The sequence below is a fragment of the Bos indicus x Bos taurus genome, chromosome 2 (assembly GCF_003369695.1).
Source record: "Bos indicus x Bos taurus breed Angus x Brahman F1 hybrid chromosome 2, Bos_hybrid_MaternalHap_v2.0, whole genome shotgun sequence".
Lineage (NCBI taxonomy): Eukaryota > Metazoa > Chordata > Mammalia > Artiodactyla > Bovidae > Bos > Bos indicus x Bos taurus.
This window is the reverse complement of record NC_040077.1, coordinates 131,909,311-131,926,081: the sequence shown is the minus strand read 5'-3', so window position 1 is coordinate 131,926,081 and position 16,771 is coordinate 131,909,311. Positions and strand designations below refer to the sequence as shown.

The 16,771-nt window shown below is 47.7% G+C and overlaps 1 protein-coding gene across 4 annotated transcripts in view; it reads left to right on the top strand.

Annotated features, from left to right (window-relative positions):
- The window catches only part of VWA5B1 (von Willebrand factor A domain containing 5B1), a 79,934-nt gene that overhangs the window by 51,400 nt on the left and 11,763 nt on the right, over positions 1–16,771 (top strand). For 3 of the 4 annotated variants that reach the window (XM_027521643.1, XM_027521624.1, XM_027521631.1), the window contains 5 exons: positions 1,600–1,783; positions 2,769–2,959; positions 8,847–9,048; positions 9,481–9,795; positions 13,309–13,446. In XM_027521643.1, coding sequence (XP_027377444.1) covers positions 1,600–1,783; positions 2,769–2,959; positions 8,847–9,048; positions 9,481–9,795; positions 13,309–13,446 — 1,030 coding nt within the window. The remainder of the gene's footprint in view (positions 1–1,599; positions 1,784–2,768; positions 2,960–8,846; positions 9,049–9,480; positions 9,796–13,308; positions 13,447–16,771) is intronic. The other variant, XM_027521637.1, reaches the window with a different exon arrangement.

Here is a 16,771-nt window from a genome sequence, read left to right as displayed (position 1 = left end):
CTCCTCCTACTAGAACAGTTGTTGGGTCAAGAGTGTGATTATGACTTACCCTCCTGAAAGGCAATCTGCTGCTAAGTCGCTTCAGTCATGTCCAACTCTGTGCGACCCCAGAGATGGCAGCCCACCAGGCTCCCCCGTCCCTGGGATTCTCCAGGCAAAAACACTGGAGTGGGTTGCCATTTCCTTCTCCAATGCATGAAAGTGAAAAGTGAAAGTGAAGTCGCTCAGTCGTGTCTGACTCTTAGCGACCCCATGGACTGCAGCCTACCAGGCTCCTCCATCCATGGGATTTTCCAGGCAAGAATACTGGAGTGGGGTGCCATTGCCTTCTAGAAATAACTAATAAAATTAGACATATATAACTATTCAACCCAGCAAAACCTCCTAAGAGTCAAATACATAGAAACAAAAGTGATATAATAGATTTATGGCCAAGAATTTATTGTAGTATTTTTTATGGTGGCAAAAACATAAATGGCCACAAAGCAAATGCTTTATAATAAGGGGTGGTACAGTATCGTACAGTCAAATGTTTAAAAGAGTAGTTGATATGAAAGATTTCCAAAATGTTTTAAGTGTGAAATTCAAGCTACTGACAAAATGTAAGTAATATGGTCCAGATTTTGTAATACAAGGTGGCCACAAAAACCTTTATATTTTTTATAGTTTATAACGTGGGGAATGGAATGAGGGCAGCAGATAGTTCACGCTGCTGTTTTTGTTCATCTATTTGGAGACAGCAATACATTTAGAATTACACTTTTAATTTAACAAAGAATATAATTATAAATATTAACAGCATCAGATTAGATCAGATCAGTCGCTCAGTCGTGTCTGACTCTTTGTGACCCCATGAATCGCAGCACACCAGGCCTCCCTGTCCATCACCAACTCCCAGAGTTCACTCAGACTCACGTCCATCGAGTCAGTGATGCCATCCAGCCATCTCATCCTCTGTCGTCCCCTTCTCCTCCTGCCCCCAATCCCTCCCAGCATCAGAGTCTTTTCCAATGAGACAACTCTTCGCATGAGGTGGCCAAAGTACTGGAGTTTCAGCTTTAGCATCATTCCTTCCAAAGAAATCCCAGGGCTGATCTCCAATTAACAGCATAAGCGATATGAAAAGCCATTTCCATTCATCATCCCTTAAACAGCTGCTGCTGCTAAGTTGCTTCAGTCATGTCCGACTCTGTACAACCCCATAGACAAAAGCCCACCAGGCTCCCCTGTCCCTGGGATTCTCCAGGCAAGAACACTGGAGTGGGTTGCCATTGCCTTCTCCAATGCATGAAAGTGAAAAGTGAAAGGGAAGTCGCTCAGTGATGTCCTACTCTTAGCGACCCCGTGGACTGCAGCCTACCAGGCTCCTCCATCCATGGGATTTTCCAGGCAAGAGTACTGGAGTGGGGTGCCATTGCCTTCTCCGCCCTTAAACAGCAGTCTGCCTAAATTCCCCGAGCAAGCAAAACCGTTGCCTATTATTCTGGTTCTTCAAAGGTGGAGCCTCCACCATCTCCTCTCACACCCCTTGCTGCCCTTTGGATGTCCTTCTTGACACCTAGCTTCACTCTAAGTCCTCTTTTCTCTCCCTCCCTCCAGGACAAGAGAAGACGATACAGCATGCTGCACTCTCAGGAGTCCGGCAGCTCTGTCTTCTACCACTCACAGGATGAGGAGCCCAACCCAGACAGCGGGGACTGTGTCAGGAGCGTGGGGGCACCGTTCAACCCGAGACAGGCCAAAGACGCCCAGCCGTCCAGCGGAGACGCCACCCCCAATCCCGGTTAGTTGGCTGCTGTTTGTACTTCAGCTTCAGGGAAGCCATGACTGCTACATTTTTACTGAGTACCTACTATGTGCTAAGTACTTATTAACAATCTCAGTGAATGGTTAGCAGCTGCAGAGGCGGGTTGCTATTACATCCACTTTACAAATGAGGAAACCGAAACTTGGAGAATTTTAGCAACTCAGCTAACTAAGCTCATGGAACCTGAAAGAGGTACAGTACAGATAAAGAGTCTGTATCCATCTTCCTCCAAAACTTCTTTATGGCATTAGTTTCCATCCATAGGGTATTTACTGGTCACCTACTAAGGCTAGGTCCTGAGCACAGAATGGGAAGCAAAGATGGCTCAAACGTGGCACCTGTCCCTCAGAAGCCTTCCGACTTTGAGAAAGACACAATTGTCCTTAATTCTGTTAGAAAGCAGAGTGACAAGGACCATAGGAAAGCTTAACAAACTGTAGGAATCCCAGGGAAAAGGACATCTGGCAGAGGATATTAGCAAAGACATAAAGAGGGCACCAGTTCTTAGAAGTGGGGAGAGGAGATTCCAGGCAGCAGGGACTGCCTGAGCTAAGACGTCGAGGTGTTGTGGCTAGAGAACACACACACGGCCAGTATGTTTGGAGCACAGATGCCTGGAAAAGGAGTAGAAAGAGTGGCTGGGCAGATAGTTTAGAGCTGGGTTAGGCAAGGCTTTGGATGCCAGGTGAGGTGAGACACCCGCCTATGTTTCAGTAGGTAAGTGAACATGAAAGTCACTCAGACGTGTCCAACTCTTTGCAACCCCATTGACTATACAGTCCATGGAATTCTCTAGGCCAGAATACAGGAGGGGTAGCATTTCCCTTCTCCAGGGGATCTTCCCAACCCATTAGGTAAGCAGTAGAAACCTCAAGAAGCATCCAAGCAGGCAAGGGGTCTATAAGCCACTCTCTTTTTCTCCACCCTGATAGCTTGCTTCTCTGTCACCACTCCTGCCCAGGTCTAGACCTCTCCCAGCGACGGCGGGCATATAGCACCAACCAGATCACCAACCATAAGCCCACCCCAAGGACCCTCATAGCCAGTGACCCCACAACGGCTACCAGGAGATACCCGCTGCGGAAAACCAAGCTGCAGGACCTCACCAACCAGACCAGCCTGGATGCTCCTTGGTGGCAGATTGATTTGCAGGTACCCTAGCAGGGAATTTTGGAGTTAGGGCTCGCCATAGATGGGAGGAGCTGTGTCTCCTGCTTCAGTCAGAAGGATGGAGCTTGACTGCAATTTACACCAACATGAGTCACTTCCTCCTGTTTCCAAATCTTTACCTACCTGACCTCCAATTGACACCTTCCTAATAATGGTACTCACCGGTCAACGACATCACATATTCTCTTCTCATAGAACTTCCCAGTTGTCAAACAGCACCGCATTTGCACTCTCATTTGATTTTACAGTACCCCTTGGAAAGGAGGGAATGTAGGAGCTAGCCACCCCCACTCTGTACAGGTGTGGAAAGTGAGGGTCACAGAGGTAAAGTGACTTACCTAGGGTCACTCAGCCAGTCAGGGGATTGCAACCCAGGACCTTTTGCCTGCAAAGCCCTTGCTTTCCCCTCTTCATCCCTTTCTGCACCCTCTGCAAACCTCAAGGGTTGTACATTCATCTGGGGCAGAGATCATCTCAGAGTCAGAGGCACAGCAGGACCAATTATCCAGTGTCCAGCTCGACTAGGGTTCCTCAGCCCCCACACTATTGAAGCAGTAACTCTTGGTTGTGGGGCTGTCCTATGTACTGTAGAATGTTGGGCAGCTTCCTTGGCATCTATCCACTGGTTGCCAGTAACACTACCATCCCCGGTTGGGACAACCAAACATGTCTGCAGACACTGCCAACTGTCCCCAGGGCAGGGCAGCAAAATCACCGGGTTTGAGAAACACCGTGGTAACCCGGATGGATGTTTGCTATGATCTGTATGCCTCAGCCCATTTTCTTACAAATGGGCTTTGCATAGCATTGTCATTGTGAGTCTGTGGTTCCATAAAAGTAGCCTTTCATCCTCCCATTCCCCCCAATAACCCCATCCTCCCCTATCTGCACATATACATAAGCTCTCTGCACTCCCCAGCGATGGAAACACTGCCACCTTGTCCCTGAAGGTGCTTCTCTGTGCTTAGCCAAGAACCATTCGATGTGGTTAGAAGACACTGACTTTGGAGTCAGACAGACGTTGCCTAACCTCTCTGAGTCCCACCTTTTCATCTCTGCAAAGGAGAGACTAGCTTGTCAGACGACTGGACTAAGAGTCACCAACAGATATTTACTGGGAGCCAACCATAGGTGGAAGACTCTTGCAGCATCTGCTGATAAGAGATAAAGTAGCTAGTGCAGCGCCTGGCACACAGTAGGTGTCCTTTATTTTTTGGTTTCTTTTTTTAATGCATTTGTTTGTAACTGAAGGGCAATTGCTTTGCAATGTTGTGTCTGTCTCTCTGGCGCACCAACACGAGTCAGCCGTAGGTAAACGTATGTCCCTCCCTCATGAGCCTCTCTCCCACTTCTCAGCCCAGCCTACCCCTCTAGTCTGTCATAGAGCACTGGTTTGAGCTCCCTGAGTCACCCAGCAAATTCCCACTGGCTTCTATTTGACATGCGGTAGTGAGTACGTTTCCAGGCTACTCTCTCCACTCGTCCCTCTCTCTCCTTCCCTGCCTGTGTCAACAAGTCTGTTCTCTACATCTGCGTTTCCATTGCTACCCTGCAAATAAGTTTATCAGTACCATCTTTCTAGATTCCATATACACACACGTTAATATGTAACATTTGTTTTTCTCTTTCTGACTTACTTCACTGTGTATAATAGGCTCTAGGTTCATCCACCTCATTAGAACTGACTCAAATGTATTCCTCTTTACAGCTGAGTAATATTCCATTTTGTATATGTAACACAGTTCTTTATCCATTCATCTGTCAATGGACATCTAGATTGCTTCCATGTCCTAGCTATTGCAAATGGTGTTGCAGTGAAGGTTGGGGTACATGTGTCTTTTTAAGTTGTGGTTTTCTCAGGGTATATGCCCCGTGGTGAGACCGTTGGGTGAAATGGTATCCTTTACGCACAGTTCTGCTTGGTGAGAGCTCTGGACAGTTTGGCTTCTCTCCTGCTCACTTCTGACCCATCTTTGTTTACTGTTCCCTATCCCCTTCTTGATTTCTTCCACAACGTGATAATTCCCAGTATCCTTACACGAATGCATATGTATGCACACACACACACGTACACACTCCCTGCAGCCTGTGGATGGGTGAAGGGCTGAGTCTTAGACTTATTTGTTGCTGTGGAACCTGTAGGAGTCTCTGTTTTTCAGTGTGGTGGTGATCGTGGAGCAGGAGTGAGGGGACTCCCAGTCTCTGGTGGCGATAAAGGGGTTAAGGACCTCCCGGGACTCAGCAGCCTTGTCTGGGTACCAGTTCCGACTGAGGCCATCCTAAAAGGGACCAGTCTCTTTCATCTCCCAGACCCTTGTATCATCCCCAGGACCTCAGGCCCAGAGGAAACAGGAAGGCCATCTCTAACCCCTGCCCCCAAGAAGCCCCCTCTACTGGGGAAGTACAGTCCTCTTTCCAGTAAATATTTGATAGAGATGAGAAAGACTCTGTAGTTAACCATTAGTCTAAAAACTAAGGGGCAGTTTCTCTCTGTTACACCCAAGTGTCTTTGTTCCCCTACACCCTCCTCCTTCCAGGCAGGTGTACATGTTCCCAGAGGTACAACTTTTATTTTTAACTAATTTAATATTCTTTAATTACAAAAGTAATACATACTTCAGTTCAGTTCAGTCGCTCAGTCGTGTCCAACTCTTCGCGACCCCATGAATCGCAGCATGCCAGGCCTCCCTGTCCATCACCAACTCCCGGAGTTCACTGAGACTCACGTCCATCGAGTCAGTGATGCCATCCAGCCATCTCATCCTCTGTCGTCCCCTTCTCCTCCTGCCCCCAATCCCTCCCAGCATCAGAGTCTTTTCCAATGAGACAACTCTTCGCATGAGGTGGCCAAAGTACTGGAGTTTCAGCTTTAGCATCATTCCTTCCAAAGAAATCTCAGGGCCGATCTCCTTCAGAATGGACTGGTTGGATCTCCTTGCAGTCCAAGGGACTCTCAAGAGTCTTCTCCAACACCACAGTTCAAAAGCATCAATTCTTCGGCGCTCAGTCTTCTTCACAGTCCAACTCTCACATCCATACATGACCACAGGAAAAACCATAGTCTTGACTAGACGGACCTTTGTTGGCAAAGTAATGTCTCTGCTTTGTCTAGTCAAGGCTATGGTTTTTCCTGTGGTCATGTATGGATGTGAGAGTTGGACTGTGAAGAAGGCTGAGTGCCGAAGAATTGATGCTTTTGAACTGTGGTGTTGGAGAAGACTCTTGAGAGTCCCTTGGACTGCAAGGAGATCCAACCAGTCCATTCTGAAGGAGATCAGCCCTGGGATTTCTTTGGAAGGAATGATGCTAAAGCTGAAACTCCAGTACTTTGGCCACCTCATGCGAAGAGTTGTCTCATTGGAAAAGACTCTGATGCTGGGAGGGATTGGGGGCAGGAGGAGAAGGGGACAACAGAGGATGAGATGGCTGGATGGCATCACTGACTCGATGGACGTGAGTCTGAGTGAACTCCGGGAGTTGGAGATGGACAGGGAGGCCTGGCATGCTGCGATTCATGGGGTCGCAAAGAGTCAGACACGACTGAGTGACTGATCTGATCTGAGCTGATCTGATCTGATCTGAGCTGATCTGATCTAGGTTGGTCATAACTTTCCTTCCAAGGAGTAAGTGTCTTTTAATTTCATAGCTGCAGTCACCATCTGCAGTGATTTTAGAGCCCCCCAAAATAAAGTCTGACACTGTTTCCACTGTTTCCCCATCTATTTCCCATGAAGTGATGGGACCAAATGCCATGATCTTTGTTTTCTGAATGTTGAGCTTTAAGCCAACTTTTTCACTCTCCACTTTCACTTTCATCAAGAGGCTTTTGAGCTCCTCTTCTCTTTCTGCCATAAGGGTGGAGTCATCTGCATATCTGAGGTGACTGATATTTCTCCCGGCAATCTTGATTCCAGCTTGTGTTTCTTCCAGTCCAGCGTTTCTCATGATGTACTCTGCATATAAGTTAAATAAGCAGGGTGACAATATACAGCCTTGACATACTCCTTTTCCTATTTGGAACCAGTCTGTTGTTCCATGTCCAGTTCTAACTGTTGCTTCCTGACCTGCATACTAGTGTTCTCAATAAAGAAAAACCCTCAAACAGTTCGGTTGAATATAAAGTCAAAGTACCCCTCTCTTGTGCCTTGTGCCCACTTGGTTTGGGCCATTTCCTTCCAAAAATACTACACACACTCAAAAACACACATATGCAACACACGTATATGTTTTGAATAATCACATATACAAACTGCTCTCCAATTTACTTTTTTAATGTCTTTTTAATTCACTTCTTATATCCAGTAAAAATTACTCTGTTTGGTGAACATCTCTCTGAGTTTTGACAAATACATATAGTCATGTAACTCTCTCCACAATCAAAATATGGAACAGCTGAAATTTTTTAAAATATACATTTTATCTTGGATATCTTCGCGTCTTGGTATGGAAAAAACCCACGACTTTCATTTCAGCGTTGTGTGATGCTCCACTGCATAGAGGTACCGTAACATATTTTGGCTTTCTAGGTGACTCAGTGGTAAAGAATCTGCCTGCAATGTAGGAGGCTCAGGGTCAGTCCCTGGGTTGGAGAGATTTCCTAGAGGAGGAAATGGCAACCCACTCCAGTATTCTTGCCTGGGAAACCTCACAGACAGAGGAGCCTGGTGGGCTACAGTCCACGGGGTCGCAAGAGTCCAGCATAACTTAGCGACTGAACTACAACCACCATGTTGTATACACTATCCCCTATCAATGGCCTTTTAGAAAGTTTCCAGATTTTCACTTTCTCAAACAGTCCCACAACAAATATACAGCACATGCACATGGATATTTTCATCCTTGTGTGTTGCCACAGAATTCAATTCCTAAAAGTGGAATCACTGGGTCAAAGGAGCTTGTGCATTTTCAATGCTGACAGATGGCACATTGCTAAATCGTTCTCCCGCAGGAGTGCTTCAGCGCAGTGGCCCATCAACAGTCCATGAGAACTCCTGTCTCCTCCTTGGCAACAAGGGTGTCGTCAAACATTTAAATATTTGCTAATCCATAGATGGAAAAATCATAACTTATTTCAATTTAGAATATGCTCCTGAGACTGAGCATTTTTTCACAGGCTTATATAATACTTTTCTCATAAAAGCATTTTGTTGAAAATGATGTTTGTCATGCATGCTGCAAATACATTTCCCAGTTGACTTCTTGCCTTTTGAAGTGTTTTGTACTAGCATTGGACAGATTAAATCCACAAAACAGAAGTCCAGAAATAAAACCAAATGTTCATGACAGCTTTGTTAGGATAGAGATGGAGAACTGATAAACTGCAGGGACTCGATGAATGAACTGTCATCGGTAAACGGTGATGACATTTGTACTATTCGGAAAATCAAAGAAAAGGCTGTTTTCTATTTCCTCACACCAAAATAATTTTTGTTTTTGTGTGAATCAAAGATTTAAACAAAAACAGAATCACAAAAATTCTAGAATTTTTTTTTCCTATTCGGAAAGACTTTTTAGCATGACAAATGGGAAGACATAAGGGGAAAGGTTGATAATTATAACCACACACACAGTTTTAAACTTTACGGCCAAAAACAAAACAAACAAACAAAAAAAGTGGGTTTCGAATATTATCCATGGTACATGATTTTCCCATGGTTTTCTGTGGTTTGGACTTTATCCACGATTTGGGATTATTTGTGTCGATGTTTCTCATGGGTAGTGGAGAGCAGGTCACGTGTCCTTGGGCGCTGTGGGGGCAGTACCCAGGGAGGAGCTGTGATGTGCCAGGGAAAGAGCTGTGGCTGGGGGCAGAGGCGAGGGGGCCCACCACCAGGAGCTCAGCTTTCTCCTCTTCCTCTTGCGTTCTTAGCCCTTGCTGAACGGTGGCCCGGACCTGAGCCAGGGTCCCAAACTCCGGGGTCCAGGGGCCCGCAGGCCCTCTCTGCTGCCCCAAGGCTGCCAGCCCTTCCTGCCCTCCAACCAGGAGACCCAGGCCTGGAGCCCCATGAAAGAGTTGGATCTTGGGTCCAATTTGAAGCCTTCCTCAGAGAGCCGCAGCCCTGGGGACCTGGGTAAGTGTCCACAGGGTCCAAGATCTGATTGGGGACATGGAGGAATCCTAAGCTGGAGCCCATCCTGGGGGAGGTGGGGCGGTGTCTGATATGGCCCATCCCTGCCAGGGACCTCACCAACCCCTCCTTCCCAATCAACCTGGTCTTTGGGCTACCTGCGAGGGTCCCAGATGTCCTCCCCGCAGAGTGCTCCCCACTCTCTGGCCCCCTCAGGTACTGACTTCCGGGGAGGGGGGTCTGCCCTACTCTTGGGGACAAGCCCGTGCTACCCCTGTTCTCCTAAGGAACATTGTGGGTTCCCTGGGGCGGGAGGAGCGAGGCGGGACTGTCCTTGCCTAGTGTCTGCATCCCGGGGAGGTATGTAATGTCCCCTGGGAGTGGACCCTCTGTCCTGCAGCTCAGCTCTCAGCCTGCTTGTTCCTCCGCCCGCAGAGCCGTCCCATCACCCCTCTGCCTTCGCGACGGAGACGTCCTCCGACTGGGAGCCCCTGGCCGAGTCTGAGGAGCGGGCCAGCCCCAGCAGGCCCGCCACCCCAGGCCCCGTGCTGGGCAAGGCCGTGGTCAAGGGCCTGCGGGACAGCCAGCATTTGCAGTGGGAAGTGAGCTTCGAGCTGGGGCCTCCCGGCCCCGAGAGGGGCGGCGCGCAAGAGCCCGACCTGTGGAGCGAGACCTTCCACCACCTGGCGGCGCGCGCCATCATCCGGGATTTCGAGCAGCTGGCGGAGCGAGAGGGTGAGATTGAGCAAGGTGAGCGCAGCGGGCCCGCCCCTCCACGCGGCCCCACTCCCTCATCACAGGACCACCCCCCCCCCCCAGCCGCGTGGCACCCGCCCCCCACCACAGCCCTGCCCCTCACAGCGGCCCCGCCCCTCCGATAATCCCCGCCCCTTGCCTCTCCCCCAGGGGCCGCCCTGTTTCCCGGCCCCACCCCTTACTTCTCTCAGCAGCCCTGCCACCGCCCAGCGCTCCACCTCCTTTCCCCATCGCTGCCTCCAGTTGCATCCCTTGACCCCCACTGTCCCCCTCCCAACACACACACACACACACACACACACACACACACACACCGACACACACAGCCGAGGGCTCCACCTCCTGCTTGATCTGCCCGGTGACCTGTTCTCTCTTCCCTCCTTCCCCCCTGCTATGGGTCCCTCAATAACCTCAGATATGCAGGTGACACCACCCTTATGGCAGAAAGTGAAGGACTAAAGAGCCTCTTGATGAAAGTGAAAGAGGAGAGTGAAAAAGTTGGCTTAAAACTCAACATTCAGAAAACTAAGATCATGGCCTCCCGTCCCATCACTTCATGGCAAATAGATGGGGAAACAGTAGCAGACTTTATTTTCTTGGGCTCCAAAATCACTGCAGATGGTGACTGCATCCATGAAATAAAAAGACGCTTGCTCCCTGAAAGAAAAGTTATGACCAACCTAGACAGCATATTAAAAAGCAGAGACATTACTTTGCCAACAAAGGTCCATCTAGTCGAAGCTATGGAGAAGGAAATGGCAACCTACTCCAGTATTCTTGCCTGGAGAATCCCAGGGACCGAGGAGCCTGGTGGGCTGCCGTCTATGGGGTGGCACAGAGTCAGACATGATTGAAGCGACTTAGCAGCAGCAACAGCAGAAGTCAAAGCTATGGTTTTCCCAGTAGTCATGTATGGATGTGAAACTTGGACCATAAAGAAAGTTGAGTGCTGAAGAATTGATGCTTTTGAACCGTGGTGTTGGAGAAAACTCTTGAGAGTCCCTTGGACTGCAAGATCCAACCAGTCCATCCTAAGGGAAATCAGTTCTGAATATTCATTGAAAAGGACTGATGCTAAAGCTGAAACTCCAATCCTTTAGCCACCTGATGTGAAGCACTGACCCATTGGAAAAGACCCTGATGCTGGGAAAGATTGAAGGCAGAAGGAGAAGGGGATGACAGAGGACGAGATGGTTGGATGGCACCACTGACTATATGCACATGAGTTTGAGTAAGCTCCAGGAGTTGGTGATGAACAGGGAGGCCTGGCATGTTGCAGTCCATGCAGTTGCAAAGAGTTGGACACGACTGAGCGACTGAACTGAACTGAACTGGACTGTAGGACTCTGGAGACAGTACCATGAGGACCACCCTATTCCACCTCCCTAGCTCCTCTTGGACCACACCTCTCCTCCCACAGAACCCTCTAGGTCCAGTCGGTCCACCCGTCACCTTTCGAGGCCATTTATTGAGTACGGATCAGCTGGGGGTCAGGCTGAACAGCGTAGTGACCACCGTCATCCCCGTCCTTACTTATGAGTGCTTGACACAGACTAGCTGGGGGGCCAACCAATATAAATCAAATAATTATCAGTTCAGTTCAGTTCAGTCGCTCAGTCGTGTCCGACTCTTTGCAACCCCATGAATCGCAGCACACCAGGCCTCCCTGTCCATCACCAACTCCTGGAGTTCACTCAGACTCACGTCCATCAAGTCAGTGATGCCATCCAGCCATCTCATCCTCTGTCGTCCCCTTCTCCTCCTGCCCCCAATCCCTCCCAGCATCAGAGTCTTTTCCAATGAGTCAACTATTCGCATGAGGTGGCCAAAGTACTGGAGTTTCAGCTTTAGCATCATTCCTTCCAAAGAAATCCCAGGGCTGATCTCCTTCAGAATGGACTGGTTGGATCTCCTTGCAGTCCAAGGGACTCTTCTCCAGCACCACAGTTCAAAAGCATCAATTCTTCGGCGCTCAGCCTTCTTCACAGTCCAACTCTCACATCCATACATAACCACTGGAAAAACCATCGCCTTAACTAGACGGACCTTTGTTGGCAAAGTAATATCTCTGCTTTTCAATATGCTATCTAGGTTGGTCATAACTTTTCTTTCAAGGAGTAAACGTCTTTTAATTTCATGGCTGCACACCATTAATTGAGTGCATTTGTCCTAATGCTATTAAGAAGAAACTTAGGAATTCAAGCAATTGTGTAACAGGGATGGTGGGGAGGCTCATTTACTCCAGGAACTGGGGCAAACTTTCAAGAAAGTGATCGGTGAGCTCTTGATGAAGCATATTTGGAGAACAGATACGGATATACATCGAGAATAGTTCTATTGTTTGTTATAATTTATGCCTTATTTATATAATAATACTACATGGTTTTTGTTTTATATTATTTGTAGTTTTGTATATGTTATTTTTTTCTTCCCATGAGCACTTTTCCTTATGGTTTACAGGACATTTGTCCATCATTCATGCCAAGAAGCCTCCTCACCTGTTCAGTAGGAAGAGTCTGGACTTTGGGGTCAGGCCATCCTGTGTCCTGATCTCAGGTCCATTCCTAAGTTGCTGTGTGACCCTGTGTGCCCCACTCCCCCTTTCTGGTTTGTCTCTATGAGGCGGATCTATGGTCCCCATGCAGCCAGGAGACCTGCAGAAAGATTCTCAGCACACAGCTGCAAAATGAAAATAGAAAATACTGCCAACACAGAGATTTGGGTTTTTTTAATAACACTAAAGTTATTTAAGGAAAGTAACTGTCATTTTTATTAGCTATCTTACCTCTTTTACATTAAAATAGCCTTATTTTATGAAATGATGGTGGAGTTTTTAATAATTTTGAGAGTTTATTTTTTTAACATCCTTAATGGCAAGCAGAGACATTACTTTGCCAACAAAGGTCCGTCTAGTCAAGGCTATGGTTTTTCCTGTGGTCATGTATCGATGTGAGAGTTGGACTGTGAAGAAGGCTGAGCGCCGAAGAATTGATGCTTTTGAACTGTGGTGTTGGAGAAGACTCTTGAGAGTCCCTTGGACTGCAAGGAGATCCAACCAAGTCCATTCTGAAGGAGATCAGCCCTGGGATTTCTTTGGAAGGAATGATGCTAAAGCTGAAACTCCAATACTTTGGCCACCTCATGCGAAGAGTTGTCTCATTGGAAAAGACTCTGATGCTGGGAGGGATTGGGGACAGGAGGAGAAGGGGACGACAGAGGATGAGATGGCTGGATGGCATCACTGACTCGATGGACGTGAGTCTGAGTGAACTCCGGGAGTTGGTGATGGACAGGGAGGCCTGGTGTGCTGCGATTCATGGGGTCACAAAGAGTCGGACACCACTGAGTGACTGATCTGATCTGATCTGAATGGCAAGTTGGTAACCCCTTAATTGTAAGGCCTGATTGAATTCTGAAGATGGGGCCACTGACCTAGCCCTCCTTTTAGCACCTGTGGAGGTAGGACTTTCCGAGTCCACACAGTGCCCTCGGCTCCTCCCTCTGCAGGGTCCAGCCGCCGCTACCAGGTGAATGCCGTGCACACCAGCAAGGCCTGCAACGTCATCAGCAAGTACACAGCCTTTGTGCCCGTGGACATAAACAAGAGTCGTTACCTGCCCACCGTGGTGGGATACCCCAACTCCGGTAAGGCAGAGGCAGGGTCCTCCCAGTGGGCCGGAGGGGGGTCTGGGGTGCAAAGGAGCCTAGACCGGTGGGAACGGGTGCAGAGAAAGGCCTAGAAGTGAAAAAGCCCCAGGCAGAGAGGGTCTGACCTCCAGGGTGTGGGAGGCTCACGAGTCCCCAGCCTACTGTTCTGCAGAGGGCTGTGAAACTATCCTGCTCCCTTTTTTCCTACTAAATGAATTTGACTTTATTGTCCTATTTCCATTTGGCATGTGTCACTGTAGAAAATTCTAAAATATTGAAAGATGCAGATGGACCTCGAGGTGATCATACTAAGTGAAGTAAGCCAGACAGAGAAAGGCAAATATTTCATAGGCTGTCACTTATATGTAGAATCTACAAAAAAATGATACATATGAACTTACTTTCAAAACAGAAACAGACCCACAGACAGAGAAAACAAACTTGTGGTTATCAAAGAGGGAAGTGGGGGAAGGATAAATTAGGAGTTGAGGATTAACAGATACACATTGCTGCTGCTGCTGCTGCTGCTGCTGCTAAGTCGCTTCAGTCGTGTCCAACTCTGTGCGACCCCATAGACCGCAGGCAGCCCATTAGGCTCCTCGGTCCATGGGATTTTCCAGGCAAAAACACTGGAGCGGGTTGTCATTTCCTTCTCCAATGCATGAAAGTGAAAAGTCAAAGTGAAGTCACTCAGTCGTGCCCGACTCTTAGCGACCCCATGGACTGCAGCCTACCAGGCTCCTCCGTCCATGGGATTTTCCAGGCAAGAGTACTGGAGTGGGGTGCCATTGCCTTCTCAGAGATACACACTATGCTATGCTATGCTATGCTAAGTCATTTCAGTCGTGTCTGACTCTGTGCGACCCCATAGACGGTAGCCCACCAGGCTCCCCCGTCCCTGGGATTCTCCAGGCAAAAACACTGGAGCGGGTTGCCGTTTCCTTCTCCAATGCATGAAAGTGAAAAGTGAAAGTGAAGTCGCTCAGTCGTGTCCGACTCTTTTCAACCCCATGGACTGCAGCCTACCAGGCTCCTCCATCCATGGGATTTTCCAGGCAAGAGTACTGGAGTGGGGTGCCATTTCCTTCTCAGAGATACACACTACTGTATATAAAATAGGTGAACAGTAAGGACCTACTGTATAGCATAGGGAACTATACTCAATACGTCGTAATAACCTAAATGCAATAGATACAATGTGTATAACTGAATCACTTTGCTGCATACCCGAAACTAGCACAACATTGTAAACCAACTACACTTCAATGGAAAATAAATAAAAATAAAATATAGGAAGACATTAAGCACGTAAAAGTGACTGGAACTGACAGTCATCCCGAAATGAGTACTAATTACCCCCTTGGTGTGATCATCCTTCCAGACTTCTATGAGTATCTATATGTAGAGAAATCAAAAGATAGATCATTTTGCGTGAATTGAATCATATCAATATGTGCTATATCTTACAAACTCTGGGTGTGGGAAATATGTTTCCACTGTTCATTTTAATAGTAACAATTCCAGTGGTAAAGAAGCTGTTGGCTAATGCAGGAGATGCAAGGGATGGGGGTTCAATCCTTGGGTCAGGAAGATCCACCGACTCCAGTATTCTTGCCTGGGAAATTCCATGGACAGAGGAGCCTCGTGGGCTACAGTCCATGGGGTCACAAAGAGTCAGACATGACTAAGCACACGGCAGGGAGCAATCATCATAACAGCCAATTAGACAGTGTTCCAAGCACTTTATATATATTAAATCATTTAGTCCTCAAACAGCTCTGCAGAGAAGATACCATTACCCTCGCTTTACAGATGCAGAAGCAGAGGCAAAGGGGGTGAGTCATGTCCACAGTCACGCAGCACAAAGGGCAGTCAGGCTTTAATTCGCAGCGACCCGGTTTCAGAGTCTGCACCCTCTGCGATCCCACTCCACTGCCTCTTAAGGTTTATCTCAACCTATTTAACCAGCCCCCAGGTTTGATCCCTGGGTCAGGAAGATCCCCTGGAGAAGGGAATGGCAACCCACTCCAGTATTCTGGCCTGGAGAATTCCATGGACAGAGGAGCCTGGTGGGCTACCATCCATGGGGTCACAAACAGTCAGACACGACTGCGCGACTAACACTATTATTATTAAACCGTCTGTTTGTTCCCCCTTTTGATTATTGTAAATTATGCTGCAAAGGACATCTTTGTACATGGTCTGGTTATCTCCTCAGGGTTAATTGACATTCAGAATTAAGATTGCATATCAAAAGATTGGCCCTTTAAAAAAAACAAAATCTTTTGGCCCATCAACCAGGGATCAAACCCATGCCCCCTACAGTGGAAGCATGGATTAACCACTGAACCACCAGGGAAGTCCTGACTCATCTTAAATTGTTGTAACGTAAGCTATCAAACTAGCCCTGCCTTCAGAGGTTATCCTGTGTTATCCACTCTCGCCAACACTGAAAATTGTTTATCTTTCTAAACCTACAATCTGAGAGGGGAAGAAAGTATCTTTGGGGAATTTCTTTAGCTTCTTTGTTGAAAACTTTTCATAGGTTTATAAACTCTATGTACTTTTTCTTTCCTAAATTTCATTTTCTGTCCCTTGCAGCAGCTTTTTCTTTTTAAAGCAGACCTCTTGACAGAATTGTATTTGGAAATAAAATACGCCTTTTCTCATTCCTCTTGCCCCTCTGCCCTACTTTCTAAAAATCTACGGCACCAAAATTTTCATTATTCCACTCCCTCTCTCTGCCTCACCTCCTCTGATTTCAGATTCTGACCAGCTGCCCAAGCTGTCACTCCACTGGCCTTCTCACCCACTGGGCACTGTCACCCTGAATGATGCTCACCCCCTCCCACTCGTCTCTGATCATTTTAGCCCCTGTAGCTGAAAAAACAGTCTGGGAGTTTTAGGGACCAGGCCTGTGTCTTAACCGAAGTCTCATAGCCCCCTGAGGTCTGGATCAACACTTCCCAAAGTGTGTTCTAGCAGACTGGAACCCCAGTTTCATGTCCTGTTAATGGCCATTCAGCACAAAAAAAAAACAGGAAATACCAGATTGGGGGAAAACATTTCCCAACCACTGGATTAAATAAAGCTCAAAAGCTTTCTTTACTGTAGGACTTCTCAGAGCCTTTAGGGTGCTAGTATACATCAAGAGGCCCAGAGAATGGACTACAGGACGAGTTCAGTTCAGTCACTCGGTCATGTCCAACTCTTTCCCATGGACTGCAGCACGCCAGGCTTCCCTGTCCATCACCAACTCCCAGAGCCTGCTCAAACTCATGTCCATTGAGTCGATGATGCCATCCAACCATCTCATCCTCTA